The 25,991-nt window shown below is 44.6% G+C and overlaps 1 protein-coding gene across 2 annotated transcripts in view; it reads left to right on the top strand.

The window, feature by feature from the left end:
* The window catches only part of CLDN10 (claudin 10), a 63,143-nt gene that overhangs the window by 28,317 nt on the left and 8,835 nt on the right, over positions 1-25,991 (top strand). The window contains exons 1-3 of one of the 2 annotated variants that reach the window (XM_065855221.2): positions 18,585-18,880; positions 25,515-25,676; positions 25,842-25,923. In XM_065855221.2, coding sequence (XP_065711293.1) covers positions 18,661-18,880; positions 25,515-25,676; positions 25,842-25,923 — 464 coding nt within the window. In that variant the 5' untranslated portion in view covers positions 18,585-18,660. Of the gene's footprint in view, positions 1-18,584; positions 18,881-25,514; positions 25,677-25,841; positions 25,924-25,991 lie in introns of those variants that run through there. The other variant, XM_065855230.2, reaches the window with a different exon arrangement.

The following is a 25,991-nucleotide window of genomic DNA, read 5'->3' on the forward strand; positions in this document are numbered from 1 at the left end:
GCTCAAAATGACCACCAACCAGGTCACGTACTATGATTTACTTTTAATTCTGCTGAAACGCTGAAATGTAATAATACCTGGTGAACTGATGCTTGGGAGGTCAAGCAAACCCATTCACCAATTTCAAATAATAAAAGTAGCATTTACAAAGTACTGCTGAGAGGATCAGATAAACATATAGGGGAAAATGAGCAAGTGGAAAAAAACAATACCAGGCCAACTCAGCTTTTTACAATGGCAGGCAGAAAGCAGCTGAACATCTCCCACATACACAGTTCTCTCCCCTGCAAGAACTAAGGCATGTCTCCCACCTGGGAAGCAGTGTGCTGCCCATGTCCAGAAAACTCTTGCAGTCATTTTACAGTTACAGTGCAGCTAAGACAAATGAATCCTCAAGAGCAGTAGTAATATAAGTAAGTAATATAAGGTGCACTATCATAGGGGACATACAGTTTGCCCTGTAATATCTGAAATTCTTCAACATAACACGGACACAGCTGAGGTGTCTGAAAGAGAAAAAATAAAGAGTAACTAGGTGGGGTAAAGTTGAACAAGCCAGTACAGAAGGAAGGAGTGATCCATATTCTTGGCTAAGGGCTGTAATTGGAGAAAAAAATAAATACGCAAGAAAAACAAAAGTGATGACAGAAAAGTAAAAATGTAGCAAAGGACTTCAGGTAAGAAATGAAGCAGGTGAAAAGCCATTCTCCCCAGAAGAGATGCTGTGAAGTCAGGTAACTTAGCTGAAGCCATCATGATGGCTTGACCAACAAGCACTCATTAAAAATCCAAGCTTACTCACATGGCGAAGTTCGCAGCAGTAGACCTTACCTGGGAAAAGCATTATTTTTAGGACAAAACCATTCATACTGGAGCTTCCCTACCACCACACTGAACAGCGATGAAAATTTAAAAAAAAAAAAACAAAAAAACAAAAAACCAAAACCAGTTCACTTTACACAGAATACATTTGTCTCAAAATCTCCCATCAACTCCTCCCATTCCACACCAAAAAATGTAGAACTCTCTTAACAAGTGGCAAGAACATGTCCAGAGTTACTCCCAGTGGGCACCTTAGAGGTAGATGTTAATCAGATCCCAGTTTTCCAAGCAGCAAGTGGTAAAGCCCTCCCTTGTTTCCCCCCTTCACCTCCCATGGAGCACCAGAAGGACTCGGTACCAGGGACCAGAGTGGCAGCAGCCTCCCATGTCTTCCTTCCAGAGGCAGTGAATGACTTGATGAACAAGATCTACATTAATAGATATCTGAAGAGATGGCCATAACTCAACCGAGGGCAGTAAGAGGACATGCCAAGGCAAACACATTCCAGATGACTTGCAACACAGAGTGAAACTTCACCCTATCATAAATAACACAGTAAATGCGAATGTTGTATTTCCCGAGGTACTGGTCGGACACATCCTTTTCCCTCAGGAGCAGATGTGGAGGAAACGTAGCGTCCCTGCTCCTTACCCCTGAAAAGCAGATGGGAGGGATTCCTGCTGTGAGGTTGACTGTGTTGCCCACTGATCCCACCTGCTGTCTGCCTGAGCAGAGAAAGATGCTTCAAAAGCTGCAGCCAGGGCACGCGCAGCCGGTGAATTACATAAATACCAGCAGCTCCTGGGAAGGCAATGAACAAAGGTGTCCTCCTTCCCCTTTCCTGATGTGACCTTTTCACTGCATTCAAGCCATCTGCAGCACAATACCTTGATTCCACTGTAATTTGAAGACATACACTTTCACATGCATAAAAGCCAACCCACTTGTTATGCTGAAAGCAGGTGTTTTTTAGTTGTGTCTATACCTTATTAGTCGACAGCCAGGCTCATCCAACCACATCTGGAGCAGAAATCATCTAAGAGGAGAGAAATCCTTCACAAGTGTGACCATGGGGTCTGTCCACAGGCAGGAGATGGTGCAGACAGGCACCAAACTGTGGGCAGTACGTGCAGTTTATTATCAGCCCAGAAAGCTACTCTTCCAGGGGCACAGTCATTCATTTCAACAGCACAACCTCTTGAGCTGAGCAGTGCTTAGGAGGTGGGACTCACCTCATCAATTTTAGCAGTCTAAAGTGGATGTCCAAAATAATACTCTTCAAATTCCTTCCACAACAAGTGAAAACAGACAGGTGTCCCCACAGGGCAATTTGTATGAGCTCAACAGGATAGATCACCCTCTGGAGGTGTCCAACCACTAGATATGGAGCTTAGAGTCAGTGGTTTAGGCTAAATCCTTAAATTTTAGACAGTTAATTTAAGAGGGACAAATCCCATCCAAAAGAAGTAGGTGGCTCAGGCTTGTGGCTCATAGGTGAGACCCATGGTTCATGTATTTTGGATTCATCATGGATTCCTCCATATTCACAGCCCTATTAGGTGGAGAGTGAGTTTTTCTTACAAAATAACCATATATTTAATTTTGCTGTGCTTTCCTAGCTTTGTACCAGATCACTCATAAGTGCTGAGAGATCCTTCCTTAGGGCTTGCTCTTACTTCTCATGCCTGTTTTTTCCCTGCCTACGGGCAACATGTTCTGAAGTGCCACCCATTTCTACATCTCCTGGGTCCACAGAAGCTTTGCTCTTCTGCTTTCTCCCTTTTTTCACCTATCACTTCTGTTTGAGCTTCTACATCCCCATGCTCCTGTGTTGCTCTTACAGAATATTGAAGTGTGAAAAGACTTATTCCTGCATCACAATGTACAGTTTGGGAACTCACAGGAAATTCAGTTCCCAAAAATAGATTTTTCCCATCCTTGGAAAGCCTAGGTGCCCCATTGCCAAGGTCCTAGTAGCAAAATACATTCAGGTCCAAGATCAGCAGGAGTGCAGGAAGCTGAAGTGCCATTCAGGTTGGCAGGAGGTGGGACCCACCACCAATTTGCAGAGACCGGGCCCTTCCTGTAGATGGGCATCATATTTGCCAATTTCCAGTCAACTGGGACCTTCCCAGTTAGCCAGGACTGCTGATGAATAATGGAAAGTGGCTTGGTGATCGCCTCAGTACCCTTGGGTGGACCTCACCTGGCCCCATAGACTTGTGTGTCTAAGTGGTGTAGCAGGTCACTCACCATTTCCACTTGGATTATTGGGGCTTCATTCTGCTCCCCATCCCTGTTTTCCAGCTCAGTGGGCTGGGTACCTGGAGCATAACTGGTCTGACTATTAAAGACAGAGAGAAGGAAGGCATTTAGTATCTCAGCCATTTCCTTGTCCTCTGTCACTGTTTCCCCTCGCATCCTTTCTCAAGGACATTTAGCAAAGCTGACACCTAACAGCTCAGCAAAGCAGAGCTAACAGACTGGTCTCTGACTTGATCCTGCCTTATCCAGGCTGGAGAAAAGGACTGGCCTGAAAGACAGATCTCATTTCTTCTCCCTGGCAAAGCTTCTTTTCTTTCTGAAGCTCAAACTGACTACAGAGAGATGGTCATTCTAGTGACCCTTTTCAGACTGTTGGCTATGACTCTGCCAAAGATGGGGTTAATACGCACTATTTGTCTGTAAAAGGTATAAAGAGTAGTTTTGCAGGTACCCTGCAAAAACTTCTGCTGAGTTCACACAGATGGGGAACTTTGGCAACTGCTTGTTCTGGTTTAGTTAACCATGTTTAAATGAGAAGTTTAGAAGAGGCGTTGTCATTCAACCAAATTGAACAAAATCACTCAGAGACATAAATGTGCAGATCCCATCTGGAAAGCTCTCCATACTCTTCTCATGTTCCTTTTCATACATGTTTCAAGTTTCAGGCCTTTAACCTACCACATAAGTGGGCAAACTGGTAGCTCTCTTTTTTGATAGTCAAAATTACCATTCTTCCCAGACTTGCTAGGTCCAACCATTTCTTTCGTTTGCATTATCCAACTGCCACATTTCAGCTTGTTCAGGGAGATAAGGTGTGTGATATAGCCCTGAAAAGTGTCATTTATTCTTACAAGTGAAATAATAATTGTTGTTTACTTTCCTGTGACTGGATATAGGATCTGATAATGAACTCAGAGCTGCATAAATCTTAACAGTGTAGATGCTAATTGAGTGATGTCGCTGTAAAACTGCCACAGTTGAGATCAAGTTCAGACTTGTTGGGTCATTTTCTGTTCTGGGTTTTCCAGGAGAACAGATACCAAAAGACTTTTTTTTATTTTTTTTAAACTCTGTTTTCATGGAGCTTCGGTGTATTCAGTCAAAGTCATTTCACAAGAGACTACAGTCTAGTTATTAACTTCATCAGCAGATAGAGTCACAATTCAGGAGCCATTATGTACCAGTGTTTCTAGGTGATCAGAACTGAAGGAACATTCAGCATCTAACAAGCTGTTCATTGTGCCAAGTCTGCTCTAGGAGAAAGATGAAGACTTCACTGTATAGATGTCTTTATATATCTTTTATTACATCAATGTGCCAAACATTTTTTTCCAGAAGAGGGCGCAAGATTTATCTCCAGCAATACAAAATAACTACGTTGCTTCCAGCCTGTATTTGTGTGCGCTGAAAACTTTTCAGACTGTTTCTCTCTCCATTTGTAAAACTCCCATCCTGTGACATTTACAATATAGATGACTACATATGAGTCTGTCAGTCTTGGTTCCTTTTACAGAACAGAAAAAGAGAACAGGCATTTCAAGGACACAGTTCATCCCATTTCACCCTGTATTTGATCAGCTGAGTAGCTCTCCAGACTCCTTTGACTGTATTGCCTGTAGCTCTGATGACCACTGTGGAGCCTGGACATCCACCCAACATGTAGACACCTACAACTAACGCCAAAATCTAGGTGTCAACAATCTGGAATTGAATCCCATACCTGGGGTAGGATTCACCTGACCTATTTTACATAGCGAAAAGGGAGACTAGCCCAGATATGGATATCTGCACATTGGATATCTAAAAGAGAATCCCACCTCTTGCATTTGCCAGGTAATGCTTTGCAGTGGCAGTCTGGGACAGGGCTACCCATACTGTGCCTATTGCCAGACACCAGTTGTCATATTACATCATATTCATTGTGAATTTAAGTGAACTTATGGAAAGTTCTGATTACTTAATTTGTGGGGCTGTTATCAATGTTGAAATAGAGAGAGGGATGAAGGACCCCTTGCCAAGACGCTAAAGAAGTCATGATGAAAATGGCTGGCAAGGGAAGGGAGAGGAAAACGAGCATCACTGCGGTTAGACCACACTGTTACTTATGCCAGCTGTCACACAGATCTATCACTCTGGTTATTCATGTGTCATCAATCCCTGTTACCATTTCACATGGCCTTTGTCAGTGCTCTTTAAACTTCACAGGCTGGCGGATCTTTAGGAAGGGTTGAAAGCTTGAAGTAAGCCCTTCCTGCTGAGCCTTCCTCATCATTGCTCACATGAAAATGAACAAGTGTGGATCATTATTCAAAAAAGTCGTTCATTTTGGAGATATACATGCTGTGTAGATTGTATCACCTTTGCTGAATATGATACAATCTTCAAACACAGTGCTTCTGTGATTTATGTATTCACAAAGAGTTGCTTTCAGAGCTGCTTTCAGCAACCCTGCCCCTTAAGCATATATGCAGCAGTCAATGCACAAAACCACTTCTGTTAAGGTGTCTCCGCATACTCAGGTGCCAAACAAGCATTATATTTCCAGCCGTGGTCCAGCCAAACGGTGAGGTTACACAGCGTGCCCTCCTGTTGTCTCAGCCTACAGAGGTGGGGAGGATTTTACATTTCCCTGGGGTTTTCCATTTGAAGATTGCTTCCCAGGCACAAATGCATTTTAACGTCACCCCTGCTCACAGCAAACAGCAATAGCTAATATTTACGTAGTAATATTGTCTTAGTTTAAGAAGCAACTAAAGTAAGTCTAAGAGAAATTCATAAGCATGCTAATACATAAGGCAAGGTCAACCCTCGCTATCACTATTTAGAGATCCTTCCTGAAACGGGCATCAGAAAAGGATTTGGGAGCTGGAGAAACAGCATTCACCGCTGCTTCACACCTACATGAAAATAGTCTGATATTAACAAGGTAAATCCTTCACTGACTTGCCTCTTATATAAGTGTTGATCCCTCACTTCTTCGAAAATAATAATAAAACCCATCAGCATCAGGCTCATAATGAAGAAAGAACCATTGGCAATTGGCTTTGGATATGAACTATTTAGTGAGTTGGACATGAGCAGAAATCATTCAAATAGGACCATAAGTCCAGAAATAACTGTGCAAACCAACAGCTGGCTGCTCTGAAGGAAGACACTAGGCAGAATAAGACTACAGCAAATTTACATGAGTTGGCAACTTCATCCTTTTAATACAAAATCTGGCAAGCTCTGCTGATGACTACAAATTACTCCCAAATCCCCCTGATGAGAAAGTGATTATACAGAGTGACCATCAAAGCTCTAAGTACTCCTAAGCTTACAAATATATTTGGACAGCTGAAGTCACTAAAAGCAATGAGACACTAAAGTGAAAAATACAGCACTGTAACACTACAGAGGATATCCACAGAAATGCTGAACACTCTCTTTATTGTCCACCTGAGTATCAGGAAGGGCTTGAGATAGCTTATCTAGCCAAGCATGACTGCTGTCATAAAAGAAAAAAGTGAAATCAGCATCAAATGCTGGAAACCAACAGGGAAAGGACCTCAGAAACACGTCTTCGTTCAAGGCTACTGCAACCCTATTGAAAACAAATCAAGATTACTCAAGCACCTTACTTCCCCCTTACAAAAATCCCAGCTGTTGCACAAACAAACCAAGTCAGAATGTCATACCGCATCATAACCTGCCATTTGAGTGGAGCAGATGAAAGGTAACAACCTGTGATTCACAACTTCACAACATTTGGGGAATCTTCTCTAGTGGATTAAACACACTAAAACAAGTTCTTTGTGTCAAGAACACAAATAGTGTAGAAGAGAAAAAATAAAGTATGAAAAGCAAAATCTTAATGAAATTAATGTTGTGATGGGCATTTTTAGGACGGGGTTTTTAAAGCAAAACTATGAAGGAAGTACCTCTCTGTTTTGCAAGTAAATCTAGATAATTCCTGATGAGGCTAATGAATTGTTATGCCCATCCCACTTCTAGTAACAAAAAAATCCTAGGGATACACAGGTGGTGGGTAGTAATATGCAGGAATATCTAATGCAGAAGAAATTCTGTGAACAAAGAGAAGCCCTGTGATCAGACACCATTTGTGGTCCCTAGTTGTAGATTTCTGTAATGAAAGGGAATAGAACATTTTTATCTGCTAAGAAGCGGTGCAGTTACTCTAGTCTCCTCTATTTATCCCAAATCTTTCTTTCTCTCTTGCTGTTTTATGAATTGGCTTCATCAGTTTGTAGTGGTAATGCTTACTTATTGAGCCATGTAGGCATTCAATTTTGCTAAGAAAAGATCAAACTGTGGTTGGTGGTATTTGTGGGTAATAATTTTGCTCCTATATCAAGGAAATAGCAGTTATGATAAAAGCTTCATCTCTCCTATTCTTAGACATTATACAAGGCAAGGATATAAAAAAATCTTAGTATCACATTCTTTCAATATATACAAATACATATATATGAGAGTATGCTTGTTTGCTTTGTTCTAAGAAGTGAGAGATTTTCTTTGTAAAAGATCAGTGACTGGTGTTTCAGTTCATTTGATATTCTGCAGACCAAATTCTGTTTTCAGGGATGCACATCCTAGACTAATGACTTTTTTTAATTTACTCATGTATATTAATATATTCAGTGATGCATGTGCCATGTAAAGGACTATGGATAATTTCTCAGCATGATGACTATGTAGCATGAATCGTTCCCCTAAGTGCAGCTACAGGTTTTGATGTACTCAAGGGAGGGCTCACTCCACGGAGTTTAAAGTTCAGAAGTTCAAAGGCACTTCTCATTAGAAATTAACCATGAGACTTCAAAAATGAGAAGGGAATGATCTACTCCACGCCTGAAGAGCTTGGCAGGGGCCCTTCTCACAAGCCAACAGACATTGGTGTGCTGAGAAATGTCTTGGAGAAAAGGGATTGAGCTCAGGAGCAGCACAAAGAGGAGACTGGCCTCTTACAGTCCTGCCTTGGAAAACACAGCCCCTTGGATTCTCTAAGCCTTGTTTGGAACGCAAGGTCTGCAATATGAGCTGTAATGGGTTCTATTTACAGCTGTCCATATTGCTCTGACCACGTGGTGGCTGAATATCTAGACGGACGCCCACTCTTGGGGCATCATACCAACCCCAGACAGTCCAAGCAAATCTTTAACCTTCCTGTCTTTCTGGTGTGGTGTAGAAACCCCTAAGCTGACAGACAGAGGTAGTAGGTTAATCGCTGAAATGCAGCCGGGCAAAGAGCCTGTCAGCTGCTAGGCCTGCGTCCAAAGATGTCGCTGGTCCCTGCCAAACGCCAAGAAATGTGCCGGCACCTGTGAGGTTCACCGGGCAACCGGTCAGGTTCTGCTTGCAGGAGACGCTTGCCTGTGGGAGCCACTGTTAGAGGCATGAGAGGGACACAGGGATTTGGGCTAAAAACTTGGGGATGGCCGTTTGCTGAGTGACTTGGCAGGATGAGAGCCAGCAGCCAGTGTGTGCCTTTGGGTAGGAGGCCTGGAAGAGCCCAGGACAATAGTGGGCTGTGGAGTGGGCAAATGGAGGCTGTTTGGTCAGTGCTCCAGGAGTGAGGCTTACTAGAAAAATATGAGAAGTAACTTCTGTTGAACACAGGGGAGGATTTATTTTTCCCTTTGTTTTAATCATGGCTTTTCCTTTCTGTACTATAAACTCAACCTTCAAAACCATCATTTCTTTCATTTCTCTGGTCAAATTTGGGGTGTGATGCCTGCCTGAGGTTGGTGACCTTCAGCCAGAGTCCCCCCAGAAGCAGTGGCTTGAAACAGAGCTGCTATGGGGCTCTGCTGAGAGACCCTGCAGGCAGGAGACAGGGACTTGCAGCTTGGATCACACTTAAGCAAACCTCAGCCTGCAGAGGTGCCCAGAACTGGGGTTTCCAGAGCTGGAAAACAGCTGTGGCAGAGGTGGGAAAAACCTCCTGCAAAGTACAGGCAGCAAAAGAGCTTGGAGGAACCTCCAGGGCATTACACTGGCTTGACAAGGATCCCAGCTTGAGGCTAGCTCCTGTTTGGGATGGGAGGAAAACTGAAACTGTTTCAGGCACATGATACCATAATCAATATTTTCACAGCTCAGGGCATGTGACGTGTCACCAGAAAGTGCCCGGTGAGGACAACGACCAGCACAGGACCACAGCTCCACAAGGCTCTAAACGTGCCCCACCACTGACCAGCCGATGCCTACACCTAAGGCAGTCTTTCTAAGTTTCCTTTACAGGCAAGGAAATTCCTCTGATAAATCTGCACATCTTCCAGAGATGCCCTGTATTTAATGGGACTGGAGGGGAGATGTCGGGATTTATGACTGGGAAATTAATTTAATGCATGATTACATCTTGCATTTCATACTCAAGTACAGTATTTTGCATTAACAGTATATCTAGCAATAACAGAAATGCTTCCTCCAGCTGAATTTTGACATTTGTATCAGGTTCTTTAATGGATGCAGCAAAACTGTGACTTCTGCATACTGGGTTATGTCCTAACTCTCTCTTACCAAATCAGGTTTTTCCCGTATATACATAGAAAAGTTAACACTTCCCAGAATACTGCATGAAAAAAAGGCTCTGGGCCGTCTTTCCCAACAAACTCTTCATCCTCAGACATCACCAAAAGTCATTTTTGTCAGTAATGCACCATCCTGTAGAAAAACACAGGGTAGCCACTGCAATAAGCACTGGTGTCTCCAACCTCACATCCACTGGCATTTTTATTTTGTTGGCATTTGTCTAACAGTTTACAGTCAAAAGCCACCACTTTGTCACATGGAGACATTTGAAATCTGTGAATTCACTTTTGGAAGGTTTTCTGATTCCTACCTACACATAACACGTAAGATAATTACACCAGAAAGAGAGTGGGGATAGGGGGAAAGAAAGAAACAAACAAAAAAAGAAACTAAATGTTCCCAGAGCTGGCACCAAGTAAACACATTGCTTCATTATCCCATTTTCCCCCACTGTACAACTTTGCATACTGAAAAAAGTGCAGTGCAATATTTAAATCCACATGAAAGCCTCACCATCAAACCCAGAAACATTGACTGTGTGCATGAGGCATAATTCAGTGCTGCAAACTTTCCTTACAAACTGGACATAAGTCAAAATAGTTTAAGAATATCTCCTTTTCTAAAAGTTGAAATGCATTTCTGACAAGAAAAAAAGACTTTAGGTAGTTTTAACGCTAAATTCTCGAAAGTGATTCTGCCTTTTTTCACCTGGCTTGCAGCTATAATGAATTAAAAAGCTAGAATGAACACCTAAATGAGCCACAGAAATAAATAGACAGCTGTGAAAAGAAACTCGAACAAAGAGGAAAACAGAAGAATGTGGTGCATACCTGCATCTCTATTATCAGTGGAAAACACTTTATTTCTTTGCAAGGACAATGGTAAGGTAGAACTGCTGCACCATAACGAAAGAAAAATATTTTCAGTGTGGGAATGTGAAAGCATTAAAAGAACAGGTAAAGCACATTGTGTCCTGCTCTTGGTGAATGTCTTGTTGGCTACTCTGGACTGAGACCCAGCAAAAATAAGCAGTCCAAATGAATTTTCTCCTAGGCAATACACGATTTCACTGCATGCAGTAGGCACTATCAGAGTGTTTTCTTGAGAGTCAGCTTGTGGTCACGACATTGCACCCAGGAATAGGAAGACCCTGTACTGCACAAAAATTGCACACAAAATGAGCCAAAGCCCAGCTTGGTACACTAAAAAACTTCTGAGTACATTTGATCCATTTGATTTTTTGATAAGGCAGTGCTCTCGGAGGATGGGAAGACAGGGGGAACCAGAGCATGTACCCCAGCACACGCAGGCTCTCATTGGCATTTATGTTTTTAAGGTGTTTTTTTCTCCTCAGACCTCATTACTGTCAGTTGTATTTGTGATTCCTTAAGCTCAGCACCTTTACATTTTATTTTAAACCTGTCCTCTTTATCCAAGAGCTTCTGCGCCTGTAGGCAGCCCCCCCCTTTTTACTGGAGGGTTTTACCCACTTGTGTCAGATCAGTCTGGCTATCGCTTCTATATCAAATACACCACTTCAGAAAACAAATCAAACCAGTAGGATCAAAAGAAGCAGTATTGCTGATGGAGCAAATGCACATTAATTTCAACCTGGTTTATCAATTTTTTTTAATCTGTATTGATCGAAAAAAGTCACATATTATTTCCTTATTCCCTTTGTTTCTGAGTTGCTGAACATGTTGATCCAAGTCAGCTTTTAACTCTGCTTTGTCACCGTGACCTTTTTTGATCCCAGCCCGTTTACTCTCAGATTAAGTCACGCTACAGAATCTGCTTTGCTCCAGATTGTGGTTTTCACGCTCTCGGTTAAATGAAATCTTTCTACGCCACTGGCCAGGACAACTGGTGCCTGACAAACAGCGGGGCCAAAAACGGTAAACCACAACACTCTCTTTGTGGCACAACCCTTCTCTGCATAAATATGGGTCCACTGTGGGAATCAGGGAGAGGAACCAGATGAGGGCAGGGGAAGAGTTTCCTTGCAGACAGAGATACTGCTGAGAAGGTATAAGGCTGACTCTCACCTTCACCTCTCTCCCCTTCCTCCCAGCTGCAAATTGGGATAAATTTGGGTTGAGGGCTAGGCTGTACCTAACCAGGGCTAAGTACAAAGAGCACAGTGTGAATAATCACCCCTCGCCCATGATCTCCCATGGCTCATTTCTACCCCTGCCAGGACCTTTGCTATGCTTGCCAGTCACCTCACACTGTGTCATCTCCTCCACCATTGCCTCCAGTCGCTACCACCCCCTTTAGCTGAAGCACATGCTCATCATCTTTTGCAGCATCTCCTCTCTCCTCCTCATCCCTACCCTGCTGCCTCAGGAAGGGTATTTCACTGGCAGAGCTAAAGGCCTCCATGCCATGCTCCCCGCCTTGGGTTTTCTTTAGCATACCCAGAGGCATCCTCAAAAAAAAAAAAAGGATGACCACTGAAGCACAAGTCTGATGAGGAGCAGCTGAGGGAACTGGGGCTGTTTGGCCTGGAGAAAAGGAGGCTGAGAGGAGACCTTATCGCTGTCTGCAACTACCTGAAAGGAGGTTGCAGCATGGAGGGGGTTGGTCTCTTCTCCCAAGTAACAAGTGATAGGACAAGAGGAAATGGCCTCAAGTTGTGCCAGGGGAGGTTTAGATTGCACATTAGCAAAAAATTCTTCATGGAAAGGGTTGTCAGGCATTGGAACAGGCTGCCCAGGGAAGTGGTGGAGTCGCTATCCCTGGAGGCCTGTAGACGAGATTCTTAGGGACATGGTTTAGTGCTAGAGTTAGGTTATGGTTGAACTCGATGATCTTGAGGGTCTCTTCCAAGTGAAATGATTCTATGAAATATTTCCCTCTGTGTAAACAGCTGGAAAAGTCGTTAAATGTACTGCTGCTATGAACTGAAATACACAGATCTCTGAAAATATTTCAGCACGTGGGCTAAATAACAGGGTATTAGGAATGACCTGCCATTATGTTCTGAATGTAATACATAATATGTAATCATTAGTTGCACTGGTGCACCACTTAGAGCTATAATAAGCCAAACGCGTCCCAGTGCTACTCTATTTGCTCCAGTGAGGTAACAAAATCGGAGGGTAGCAGAATAATTCAGGACCTCCAGAGGCTGCCTAGTCCAAAACACACCTGATCAGTTGGGCTTGTTCAGGGCCATGTCTGGTGAGGTCTTGAACAGCCCCACAGAGGGACATCCAACAGCCTCTCTAGGCAGCCAGGGCTTGACCATCCTCATGGAAAACAATTTTTTCCTAATACCTAACAGGAATTTCCCATGTTGCAACTCATGCCCCTTGTCCTGTTGCTTTTTTGGGTCAACTCCAGCTTCTCCAAGTCCTCTGACTGGGAGCTACCTTGGTATCTGTAAAAGATGACAGACTTCTCATGCCCAGATCCACCAAGCGCTCAGGAAATGGCAGAGACCAGCTGTGGCACACGATGAGGGCAGAGGACACACGGGGCGGGAAAGTGTTCCCGCTCTGGGAACACTGTGATCTCAGCCCTGGCCTGCAGCTCAGCCATCGGTCAGGACTCGACCTCTTCATCTTTATGGCTCATGGCAAGGATCGCTTCTGAACTCTGGCTGCTTCAGAAAGACATTTGCCTATCTGCCTCCCACCTCGATTAAATCCTTTTAAATTCCATTAGATACCATATTCTTTTATTTTGCAAACACTTTGTAAACCACTTTATATAGGGCCATATATTCTAAAAATCAGCCTGAAAGTTTCTCAACACTGCAATCTACCTGAGTTTAGCAAAACATAATTTGATGTGGAGGCCACTTCTGAATGACAAGAGCTGCACCTGTGCTCTTGGCCGGGTGGAATGCACCTCTAGTAAAGTAGGAGATGCACTTCTTCACATTTCCTGCTTAGTTTGTTAAACAGGTTATATCTATTTTTAAAAGCATTGTATTACAAACTTTCAGGGAACAACACAGGCCTTTTTTCAACGAAATTAAGCCGAGCTGAAAAAAATTAAAAAAAGAAATAATGTATTAATCTCAGTGTCAAGAAACAAAAGTCTGCAGTGTCCGAACGTGCTGCACAGAATGAGAGAGAGGAAAGTTTATTGGCTTATGGAATGCAAGTTGAAAGCTGAGTTATCACTTCCTATTAAATTTTCTACTTTTTGTTACATAACATATGGACATAATGCATATCTTAAAATAATTTTTTGTCCTAGCAGTTTACAAAAAACATGCAGTAATTTAATTCAATTTCTTATAGCTTAAGAAAAACAACAGTAGCGACACCAGCAAGGACTGCTGATCATTAACTGATGTTCTCACTCTGATGGACTGTTTTTAGGCAACACAGAAACATTCCTTTGTCTGCTCTCTTTTGGAGAAGATGATCTGGTTGCTCACTTTTTAGGTGGCACTTTTTGTTCTTCCTAATGCAGAACACCATGCAAACCTCCTCATTTTACAGTCGTGTTAATCTCCTCTAATGCGTATGCCAATTTGAGGTGTACTCCTCAGAACTATCACTGACAGAAGACCCAACTTTGTCCAGGTGATGATGCATTTAGAAGCCTGTCTATATCCCCTGCATGTCTGCCTTACCTTTTCAATATTCAAATTCTCACTGAAACCCTAGCAAACAAGGAAGTTGTCCTTCAGCCTTAGAAAAATAAAGTTGGGTTTTTTGTTTTTTTCTTTTGCACGAGTGCTCTAGGCACCCTGGAAATCACAACACGGCAGAGCCAGGAAAGAGTCTCAAGTTGCCCAACCTGTGCATGGTAAAATTACAAGAAAAATTACTCTAGGACAAAGGCATGACGACCCTAGCCTGCTTATCCTGGCTGAAGAACAAATGCTGTTGTCATCCAGTGTTTAACTTGGGATTGCTTGTAATTTTGATCCTGCAAGAGCTAAAATAATATCCTGTATTTCAAACTTGGGAGCAAAGCCAGTTCTGAAGGACTTCTGTACACAGGAGTGCAATAAATTTTTGTACATTGTAAAAATCCAACTATTGAATGACATTCCATTCTGATTTGTAAAATATATGTAGTTTAAAAATCTTGGGAGTCTGGGGAGGTTTCTGCTGACTGGAAGCTAGCCAATGTTACTGTAACCTGCAAAAAAGGTGTGAGGGAAGACCTGGGAAGCTACAGACCTGTTAGTCTAACCCCAGTTCCTGGGAAAACTGTGGAGAAGCTTCTACTGGGTACTGCTAAATGACATTTAAAGAACGGTGCAAACATCAGGCACAGGCAACATGGATTCACAAATGAAGGGGGAGGTGCTGATTTCTTCTTCCTGGGATCCAGTGATAGAACATGTGGGAATGGCTCAAAGCTGTGCCAGGGGAAGGTTTAGACTGGACATTAGGAAGCATTTCTTTACCAAGAGGATGGTCAAACACCGGAACAGGCTTCCTAGAGAGGTAGTTGATGCCCCAAACCTGTCAGTGTTTAAGAAGCCTTTGGACAATGCCCTTAACAATGTGCTTTAACTTTCGGTCAGCCCTGAAGTGGTCAGACAGTTGGACTAGGTGATCACTGTAGGTCCCTTCCGACTCAGATATTCTATTCTATTCTGTTCTAAACACTTAAATTCCCCTCAAAACACAATTTTTATGCCCAAGAGCCAATGAGATTTGCCACAAAATAATGGAACACAAGGGCTGGTTTTCTTACAAAAAGATATGAGCACCTTTCTTTTCCAGGCTGAGGGAATAAATCCAGCTTCATTCAAATGACCCAGCACAAAACTGTGCAATGGTCCAATCAGTTTATGTACAGAAAATACCAGGAATCAGTCCCACAACAGTCTGAGGAGCTTCAACAAAATTCTCAAGGCATAGCTTGTCCCAAAACACAGGAACAAGAAACAAAGCAAAGGCCAAGTCTTTCACTCCATTACACAAGTTAAACATAGCTAAGATAGCCAAGTAAGCAAAGGCAAAGCTGGAGGGAGCTATGGTGGCAGGAAGACAGGGGTTGAAGGGAGTTATATGCGTGTCTTCATATGGATATCAAGTTCCCAGCACAGCAATGGAGAGAAAAGAGACCATTGTTTTCTGGAAAACTGGAAGCTGGAAGACACGTGAGTTACGGTCATGATGGAAGAATTTGCAGTTGCACAAGAGAACAAAGCTGAAAATGTAATAAAGGGAGAAACATAGCCTCACAGATGAATGTTTTCCAACATCTAATCCCTGCAGATCCCAGCCAACACAAAGAAAATATCACAGAGGAAGGGCATCTCTTGCAGCTTCCCTTACCCCTCAACCTGAACACTCAGCCATGCACAATGTCATTTTGGGTTTACACCACAGAAGAGACAACAAGCTCAACCTCTGGATTTTTACATGAGAAAGACTAAAAACTGGACTAGTAACATAAATGTCCCTAGAAGCAGCAGTGTCAGGAGCAGAAAAGAGAAGCCTTTCCCTGAAGCTGAAGTGAGTCTGGTTCTTGCATACTCCGAGTCCATCTTATGTAATTCTGGATAAAAAGGTGTTTACAAAGGAATAAACATATAAATTAGCCCTGCTTGAAGAGTCTTTGCTCATGGGGAGAGTAGGTTTGAGGTGGAGTTAACTTTGTTTATCTTAAGCCACCTGCATAGGGCTCCCTCTGAAGTCACTGGTGGTAGATCGGTGCCTGCCAGAGGGACATGGACCCACATTCCATATTGCAACCAAAGTCCAACTCTGCTGGACTGGGACAGCAGAATTGGTTGTTGGAGATCGCAGCTGGAGCCCACAGCAGCTTCAGTAGAGTTACCCACCTTCAGCAGTGTTATCCACTCAGCCTGCCCCTTCCACAACCCCTCTGGGAAGGGGTGCTTATGCTTGTCAGGAAGCTTCTCTTCCTCTTCCTCTTCTTCCCCAGGGCTCAGACTCAGACGTAGCAGTCCCCAGGCAGCGCTTCTGTCCTTCAACACTCGTTCCAGCCTTCTGGTTATAGCGTGGCAGCACATTGTAACCTTCTGATGCGCCCTGGCCAAAATTTGCCTAGAGACTAGCCCCTGGGATTCAATAAGCTTTACACCAACCAAATTGACATTATCAACAAAAGAATAGGTGAGTTTCCTGCATCAAGTAAACATGATGACCTAGGCTTGGACTCAAGTCTCCTACCTCAGATTGGATTAGATCCCAGCTGATAGCTGCTTGGATTGACCTAGCTTTCCACCACCAAGAGAAACCCAGTCTGCAAGACCTGAAAGTGCTATGATGGGGGAAAACACTTGAAACTCTTTTTTTTTTTTTTCCTTTCTGCTGCCATGTCCTACAATAAATAGGTCAGAATGCCATGTAGATGAGACTTAGATCTACGGTCATGCCCCTATTGCTTGACCCAGAAGCACTTCCCTGTGTCCTTAAGTGAGTTCTGGCTACAGCCTGACACCACAGCAGAGTGCAGGTCACAGAATCACAGAATGTTAGGGATTGGAAGGGACCTCAAAAGATCATCCAGTCCAATCCCCTCATCGGTTACTCACCCACATCCAGGTCCTTTCTCTCTCTTTTCTCTCCTGAGAGGAGATCTTGGCACAGAGGCTGAACAGGAGCTGTTGCAGACTCCATGCTCAATGCTGCTGTGCAAACATGCCTACCGCTGCTTTCCCTTCTCCCTCTTCCCTGCCAGTGCCTCTGTGCGTCACCTGCAAGCTGGAGGGTACCAAGGAGGCAGAGAGCGGGCAGAGAGCCAATGCATCAGCAAACATGTCTGTGGACCCCATTTTATCATGCTGGGGCATTAACTGATTAACAAATAGCTTGTTCCCATTGAATTCTGACACACATCCAAAGGTACACCCAACTCTAGCTTTTTTTTTTTTTTTTTAAATATCTATAATGTGATTACATCCGGGTTTGTGTCCACACAGCAAAACCAAAGAGCATTCATCATAAGAATAATGATGTAAATGTGGCTACTTATCCTTCAGTGATTGCCCATCTGGCAAAAAGGTTTAGAAAATGTAACAATAGTTTTGAAATAAATAGGAGGAAAGTAAAGACCGGCAGTGTACTTTCCACATCAACGGCAAATATACTACTCATGTGGAAAGTAAACAGCTTCAGACAAGAGAACAAGCCGCAGTGGATAACTTTACCCCTGTGAGCTGCAGGATCGGATGCCAGTGCATTAAGACTGAGGTAGAAAATCCGAAGTTCATCACCTCACATTGCAAAACCAGCTATTAAAAGCTGTATCATCTGTGGCTGGATAATAACAGGAGGCCAGCTGAAATTCAGAGGATTAAAAAACCTTGCCACATATTTTAAAAGCTTACCTCCTTGCATGAATATGGAGTGCTCAATATGGTTGGTATAACTCCATTCTATAAGCCTTGCTTGAAACTACCACCCTGGTAGGGCTGTTTTTGAGATGCAGAAGGATGTCTGCATGGAGAAAGAGATGCAAACCTGAAACTACTGAGAAAAATGCAAAGGAATCATAGAATAGTTCGGGTTGGAAGGGACCTCCAAAGGTCACCTAGTCCAACCCCCCTGCAAAGAGCAGGGACATCTTCAACTAGATCATGTTGCTCAGAGCCCGGTCCAGCCTGGACCTGAATGTCTCCAGCACCTATCAAGTCGCTGCCACCCTGTCCCATGCCCTGCCGGGCTCACCTGCAGGGGAAGGAGAAGTTAAAGCCTAATTGTAGGTCGTGCCGCCGTTCGTTGGGGTTTTTTTTCAGGTCTGTTTTTTATTGCTGCGCCGGGGGATCGCCCCGCTCCCCACGCCGTGCCGCAGGGCTGGGGTCCGCCCCGGGGGGCAGCGCCCCGCTCCCCGCCTCGCTGGGGCCGGGGGGACCCCGGGCAGGCTCCGCGGGGGACGGGCGGGGCGGGGGCGGCCCCGGGGGCGCGGGGAGCTGCCTCTGCTGATTGGGCTGCGCAGCCCAGGGCGGCCGCCACCGTCCCGCTCCGCCCGCTGCCGCCGCCGGGACTCCGCCGCTGCCGGGACTCCTGCCGCCGCTGCCGGGCTGCCGCCGCCGCGGCGCCGCGCCGCCTGCACGCCCGTCCGTCCACCCGCTGCCTGCTGCCGGGCCCATGGCGAGCACGTCGGCGGAGATCATCGCCTTCCTGCTGACCATCTCGGGTTGGGTGCTGGTATCCTCCACGCTGCCCACCGACTACTGGAAGGTGTCCACCATCGACGGCACGGTCATCACCACCGCCACCTTCTGGGCCAACCTCTGGAAAACCTGCGTGACCGATTCCACTGGTGTCTCCAACTGCAAGGACTTCCCATCCATGCTGGCGCTGGACGGTCAGGCTCCCGCCGAACCCCATCCCAATTCAGTTTCCCCCACCATACACACTCCGTGCCGATCTGTGGGAATCGGGGACTCTGGGGCTTCCCCCGGGCCGGGCGGGCGCTGCGCTACGGCGGGGCTGGAGGGCAGCGGGGGTCGGGGCGCACCGAGCGGGCCCGGGGGGCAGCGGGGACCCCGTGGAGGCGGCTTCCACGCGGGCTTGTGGGCAAGTGCCCTCCTGTCCCCGAGCAGGTGGCAGCGCACTGCTTGTGCACGCCCGTGGAAGTGGCTCTTTTCCCCAGACACATGCTGATTGAGCTTATATTCGGTTCCTAAGTGCCCGGTTTAGCCTTTCTCACTCTCGCTACCTCTTGTTTTTTTTTTTCCCTCCTCCATCGGAAGACTCTGTGTGTGTGGATTTGACACAAGAAGAATGCAGGAGAATTTTTCCTGCCAATTTATTTTCTGACTGTCGTGACAATCCTCTTTTTTGTGCTTTTGCCAGCCGTGCAACGGTCAGTGAAGAAGAACAAGCCTTGGCGTCATGTTGGTTTAATTAATGTTCCTTTCCTTTTTTTGCTAAGTGGTTATTAACTCGGATGTAATTGCTTTGTTGATAAATGACAGTGTAAAAGCTTGGGGCAGTAAGGGATGCAAAGGTATGCGAAAGTGATGCATAGCTCGGCTTGGATTCAGGACAGTGTTACTTCGAAGCAAAACTGAGAGTTTTGCTCTAGTGCCTGACACCGAAGACAGAGTTGGTGCTGGGTTTCTTCTCTGGTGAGGGGGAAACATTTTTGCCCTTTAGGAAAGCCCAACTGGGAAACTGGGTCGCTGCAGGAAATCTGTACAACTAAACTTTTAGTTGATAAATCTGCACTGATCACGGCTGGTAGAAACGGGGAAAGTGCAGATTGCATCGGTTTGCAGCCTCAGGAGTGAGTGTAACAAAAGGGAGGTAAGCTTTTTAAAATGATGGCACCGTTTCTGAGTTTTTATAGTCATAAACTAATAAACTACACAGGGTCCCAGTGTCTGTGATACTCCTACTGTCCGCGATCTGGCCAGGCACTCCCTTTGCACTGGACTTTGGGTGTGGATTTTGGTGTGAAAGGTTTGTTTGAAAGGAAAAGAAAGCCTGTTAATCAAATCACTAACAGAGATTAATATTATGATAACAGGGGTTAATATTGTTGTGAAGCTAATTAATACTAATACCAGAAGACATTTAAGCTCTATGCACAAAGGGCTAAAAGAGGTCAAGACACTAAAAAGAGGTAATGCAGGGAACACTTAAGCGTCACTATTGCAAGATGCTTCCCTTGTCTGGAGAAGTACCATTCCCCAGACCTTATTTTGACCCAGCCCCATGGTCACAGAGGGGTTTTCCAGTTCCTGTGAAAGGTTAGGAGAGCTGGCTCAACTCCATTGGCATCAGTGACCCTATGGTCAAGTGTAGCAGCTGAGAATGTGGTTTCCAGGCTTGGGCAAGGAGCTGTGGTCTGTGTGTAGGCAGGCACAGGGTGATCAGCAGCGTGTAACATTTCAGATCCACTGAATCTATTGTTTAGCAGTTCTTTCAGTTCTGGGTTAATCTGTTTTCGGAATAAAAAGACCATAGTTACAAACAAAGTATACAGAATTGGGAATATTTTAAATTTAAAAAAAAAAGAAAAGAAGCACAACAGCAGTCCTTACCACCCCTTCCTCCAAATTCAAGTCTGCGATACCTAATGTGTTGGTTAACACGTTCCACTTGCCCAAGAAATTAGTTCCTGAGGCACCTGCTGCACAGTGAAACAGCCATCCGAGCTCTAACTCATTTTGGAAAGAAATGGGTCCGAAGTGCACATCTGGAAGGGCCTTATCCTGTCCTCCTGGCCAGACTCTTTATTAGTAGTGGGAAGAAGCTTGGCCTCAGTGTTTCTTAATAACACCTCTAAATGCTGTGGGGCAAGATCCTGTGGTGCTCTGCTGGGAACCCGTTACCATCTGATAGTGGGTGGGTACGTCCCTGTTTCGCCCTAACCCTGCCCTGGTGCAGGTGTGTGCTTCGGGGTTGCAGTGTGTTACGCATAGCTTAGAAGGATTTGTATGACAGCATGGACAATGAGGGTGGTAAAACACTGGCACAGGTTCCCAGAGAGGTGGTAGATGCCCCATCCCTGGAGACATTCCAAGCCAGGCTGGACGGGGCTCTGAGCAACCTGATCTAGTTGAAGATGACCCTGCTCATTGCAGGGGGTTGGACTAGGTGACCTTTGAAGGTCCCTTCCGACCCAAACTTTTCTATGATTCTATGAAGCCAAATCTGCCCCAGCCCTCAAGTGGCCTCTCCCTTCCTCTGTGCCCAGACTTATGTGGCTAAGCCAAATCCCCTTCCCTGTGACCAGGAACATGGGAACTTCCGCACTCCATCCTCAAGTGAGGGACTCGGAAGACACAAAAAAGGGCAGCTCTGGCTTGCCATTTTCCCATAAGTGTTTGTGAGCAGAACCAATAACCCTATCAAGATACACGTAGGAATAACGTATTGCTCTCCTCTAAATGGTAGGGCAGAATTGGGAAATTGCTGTAATGCTTGTCCAGCGTGGCTCCACTCCACTCCACTCCTTCCTCACGTAACGGGAGAGGATTTGCCTTGCAGAGCAGTTCCTCTTCTACAGAATTGTTTTTTTTGTCAAATTGGAAACCTCAGAGTTTTGACGGTCTTGTGCAGAGGGACAACTCATGTCTACCAGAAGGTCAGATGAAAACAAGAGGATAAGGGATCAGGGTATCGCCATGCTGTTTGTGTACTCCTTCTTCAGAAGCAATGTCCTAGTTTGGGTCCGGAGTAATCCGGAGATCATTACCCTTATTTTGGTTTGTGTCACGAAGTGCCCCAGATTGCCGTAGGGTAGTGGGCTTTCAGACCATCACTCCGCATGAGTGGCCACCAGAGAAACTTGCAACTGATGCCCCTCCACCTTCATGCATTCCTGTACAAGAAATCAGCTTGGCCAGGCCTCGTTAAGGGCTCAGCCACAAATTCTGTGTGTGAGCAAAACTATTCTTGGTGCTGTAGGACTTGCAATCATTTGGGGTTTACTTTTGTGTACTACAGGCCATAGGTGGAAACTCAGTGATGAAATCACCATCCTCAAAAGAGGACGTATTAGCTGCCATGTTTCCAGCGGTGGATTTAATGACCTTCTGCAAGAACACAGCTGAACAAAAATTTACTTATGAGCTAAAAGAGGGTATTAGAGCATAGAAAAACATACAAACGCAATGGGTGTGTACTTTTAGAAGGCATCTGCGATGTATCTGTAAGGCAACCTCTTATAATCCACGTGATGCAGACTGCCAGATGCCAGTGAAGGCATTTATTGTGAAAGTGACAGTCCCCAGAACTTTGCTTATGTGTTTTTTTCTGAGTGTCATATGATAGGAATATATGAATCCCTCCGAACTCTTTGTGAGCATGAGAGGCAAGTGTCGGAGCAGCGAGGCAAGAAAGTTGAAGTTCTAACAAGATTGATTTGAATGCAAGACAAAACACATTTGTTTAAAAGAAAAAAAACCCCACACTTTGAAATAGGTTTCTCTTGGAATGTAGCTAAACATGACTGATTGTCTGTTTGAAACATGGTTTTTGTTGCTTGGGAGCTTCATTTGGGTGGTCAGTGCGCACATGGCAAGCTTTGTACCAGAGCTGATGCAAAATACAGATGATAAATATTTGGAAAGAGGACAGTCCTTGGTCTTGAGTGGAAGAGTGTGAAGAAATAGGCAGCCCCCCCCTTACACTTCTCTGCATTATAGGCCTTGGCGAGCAATGTAATGTTCTTGCTTTCTAGGGAGCAAAGAAAAAGTTTAATTACTTTACAGCCAAATGCCATGCAAAGTTTTAACATAGGGTATAAGCAATAGAAGGCTGGATTTGGTGAAAAGATTAGTTTCACACTTTCAGGCTTCCCAATGCTCCAGTCAATCTAGTGGACTAACAGAGTCTTCTGCTCTTCTATGTTACTGGTGTAGATTGTGAATTTTTTTTCATATATTTTGTTTTTAGAAGGTGTGCTGGTTGGATGTTTGCTGTGGTGAACTGAAACAAGTTTCGCTGTGGCTGGCCTGCCTAATTGAGTGAAATATTTAATGAGGAAGGTTACTCATTCTGCAGAACTGAGCAGTCCTCCAGCTCATGCTGTTTATAATTGAAAATGATTTCTGAGTGAGTTAATTATTTCTTGCTGTCTCACTACCCTCTACCTATTCTAAAACTGTGTATTGACCTTCAGGAACAGCTGAATTTCAGCCATGTGGTTCCATCATATGCTGGTTATTTTGTCTGAGGTGAATATTTACTGTTTCTCCTAGGAGGTTCAGACATAAATAAAAGTTTAGAGGACCTCTGGGTAAATATGTTCATGGTTCAGCACTTTAATGTGTCAATTAACTACTAACAGTGTCAATAAATTGGACCTGTCAAAAATAATAGCTTCCTTGCCAGTTTTCATCTCCTGCTTTAGCTGTGTGCTACAAGAAATGCATTACACATCATCAAAAGTAATAAAAGCCAACTTTTCCATGCCTATGGCAAAAAATAACAAAGCAAGACCGCTTTCTTCAGACTTGAGTTTTACAAACTAAGATCCACCTTTTGAAATCTTTGTGAAGCCCTTTTCCTATAGACATGCTTGAGTTTTGCTCAGGTGAAAACAATAGGAGTAAGAACAAGGGATTTGACTCAAAAGCAGGAGTCTACCTGTTACCTGAATTTGAACTGAACTATTTGGGAGTACAGTGTTGTGTAATTTTACTCTGCCCAGCTGGATGAGAAGGGTGATCATCTCACCTGATTATAGTTAACCGCAATCTGGCTGTTCCCTGTGAGTCACCCTGGGCTCTCTGCTTCGTTTATTGTGAATGGAGAAAAGGAGGTTTCTCCAGAGGGCGGCTCATCCTTCTACTGTAGGAGTCTACCCTATAGTTCAGTCTTAATTTACCTATCTATAATGATAGACACTTCAACAGGCACAAATGACTCTCTCTCTCTTACATTCCAACATGAGAGGCGCACAACAGTTGCAGTTATTTCATTGACTGTTGTATTTCTTTAGCAGAAGGGTCACAGAAGCATGGTGCAAATGCAAGAAGTCTCCATGCATGCCAACAGACCTCGATAAATGGCAGTAGGTTACGTTCGCAGATGTGCAGCGCAACACCTAAATTCCATAGCCCTGATAGAGTGTTAGGTGGCACAAATTGCTTCTTGTGTGCTGCTTGTTCCATCAAGCTGTGAATCAATGAGTTTTTAAGAAGTGTTGTTCAAACACGGAGCGGTCATCCTGTAGCTGATGTGCCTCCAGCAGTGGCCAAAGTGGGTGGCAGTAAGAGCGGAAGGTGGCCAGATATCAGTGATAACCATCTCCAGCTAAAGGACCTGCCAGCCAGACACAGGTTTCTCTTTAATGAATATATCCAACCTCTTTCTGAATCTCTGCAAACCTTTAGCATTTAGGTACCCTGTGGAAAGGAGTTCCACAACTTGGTTGGATAAACAAATGCACCTTTTGTTTTGAAACTGCTGCCTTAAGTTTTTATTATGTGTCCTCTAGTTCCTGGTTTTATATCTATCTATCTATCTATCTATCTATATATATGTAGAGAAAGAGAGAGAGACTTTTATGCAGGGTTGGTTTTTTGATCTGTTATTATGTAAAATTTGCTGTAATAGGCAGTGAAAATGTGGGTTAGCTCTCAACATTTCCACCCACTGGAGATCAAAGCGAAAAGAATGAATACCCTGATAGTGGAAGCATGTTGTCATTTTAAATGAGATGTAACAAGAGGTTATGAAGAAAAGCATCTTGTCATGGTTATTCAGCTGTGTAAGATTGCAGTGTTCCACCCTGTAAACAGTGATATGGATTATCGCAGTCTTTCCATTCCAAGATGTTCTCGGAAGGCACAAGAGGCCAAGCAACTGGTTGTCCTGTTGGAACGCCCTGCCCCTGGGAGGTCCTTCTCAGAGCAGCCTCAGCCACGTCAGCAGAATCGCCTGTGGCTAAACCCAGCCACACTGGTCCAGGCTTAAGCATGGCAGTTTACCTCAAAGAGTTCCCGCTGTCCATGAAGCTGAGCACATGTTTGACTTGCAGAATGAGGGCCATCTTGGCTCTAAATCAAATCGGTGGCATGTCCAGGCAGGCTCAGGACTCCACCCAGGGTCGGCGCTGCCCATCTGCTGCCGTCGTATTGCACCCGCAACACACACGCACAACAAGACTGACATGTAAGGCTTGCTTTGTGTGCACAGAGCGGCTCTGCAACCTGTGACAGCCGCTGCAGAGATTGCTTGGAGTTGCTCTTCAAAACCTCATGGATATAACTTCTTGAACATACTGTACCCAATGCCACAGGTGTATTTTTGGCAGCCCTGGATACCATAGTGTGATTCTTGTGGACTGGCCTCAGGTGATGATGCCCTGTGAATGTCATACATCACCTAGGAGAATGCACTCAATGGTAGGGTGACATTACTCCAGCCAAAGTCTGGTTCAGTTTGCTACAGTGAATGCCTGATGCACAGAGGAAGGGGAGCTACAGCAAAACCCCTTCTGGTTCCAGTTCTCGTGTCAGCCATACTCTTTCTCACCACAGGTTACATCCAAGCCTGCAGAGGACTGATGATCTCCGCTGTCTGCCTGGGCTTCTTCGGAGCCGTTTTCGGACTGGTCGGGATGAAGTGCACAAAAGTTGGAGGCTCTGATCAGACCAAAGCAAAAATAGCTTGTTTAGCTGGACTGATTTTCATACTTTCTGGTAAATATACCTTATTTCTTTAAGTTTGGGTAGTTGAGGTCATACCAGAGCTGCTGCTTTATTCTCAGAAACTCAGACACAGTTTTCCATGACTTCATTGGCTTCAGGGTGAAGCCCAAAGATCTTCTGCTGGCTCCACTGAATGGTTTGTCTTATGCTTTTCAGGGTTGTGCTCTATGACTGGCTGTTCCCTGTATGCAAACAGGATTACGTCTGAGTTCTTTGATCCTACTTTTGTTGCACAAAAGTAAGTACTTTCCTATACCCATAAATCTTTCAAACAAGTAGACCTTAGGTTTCATACTGCACACTAGA

Source organism: Patagioenas fasciata, chromosome 1, assembly GCF_037038585.1.
Source record: "Patagioenas fasciata isolate bPatFas1 chromosome 1, bPatFas1.hap1, whole genome shotgun sequence".
In the NCBI taxonomy this organism is placed as follows: domain Eukaryota; kingdom Metazoa; phylum Chordata; class Aves; order Columbiformes; family Columbidae; genus Patagioenas; species Patagioenas fasciata.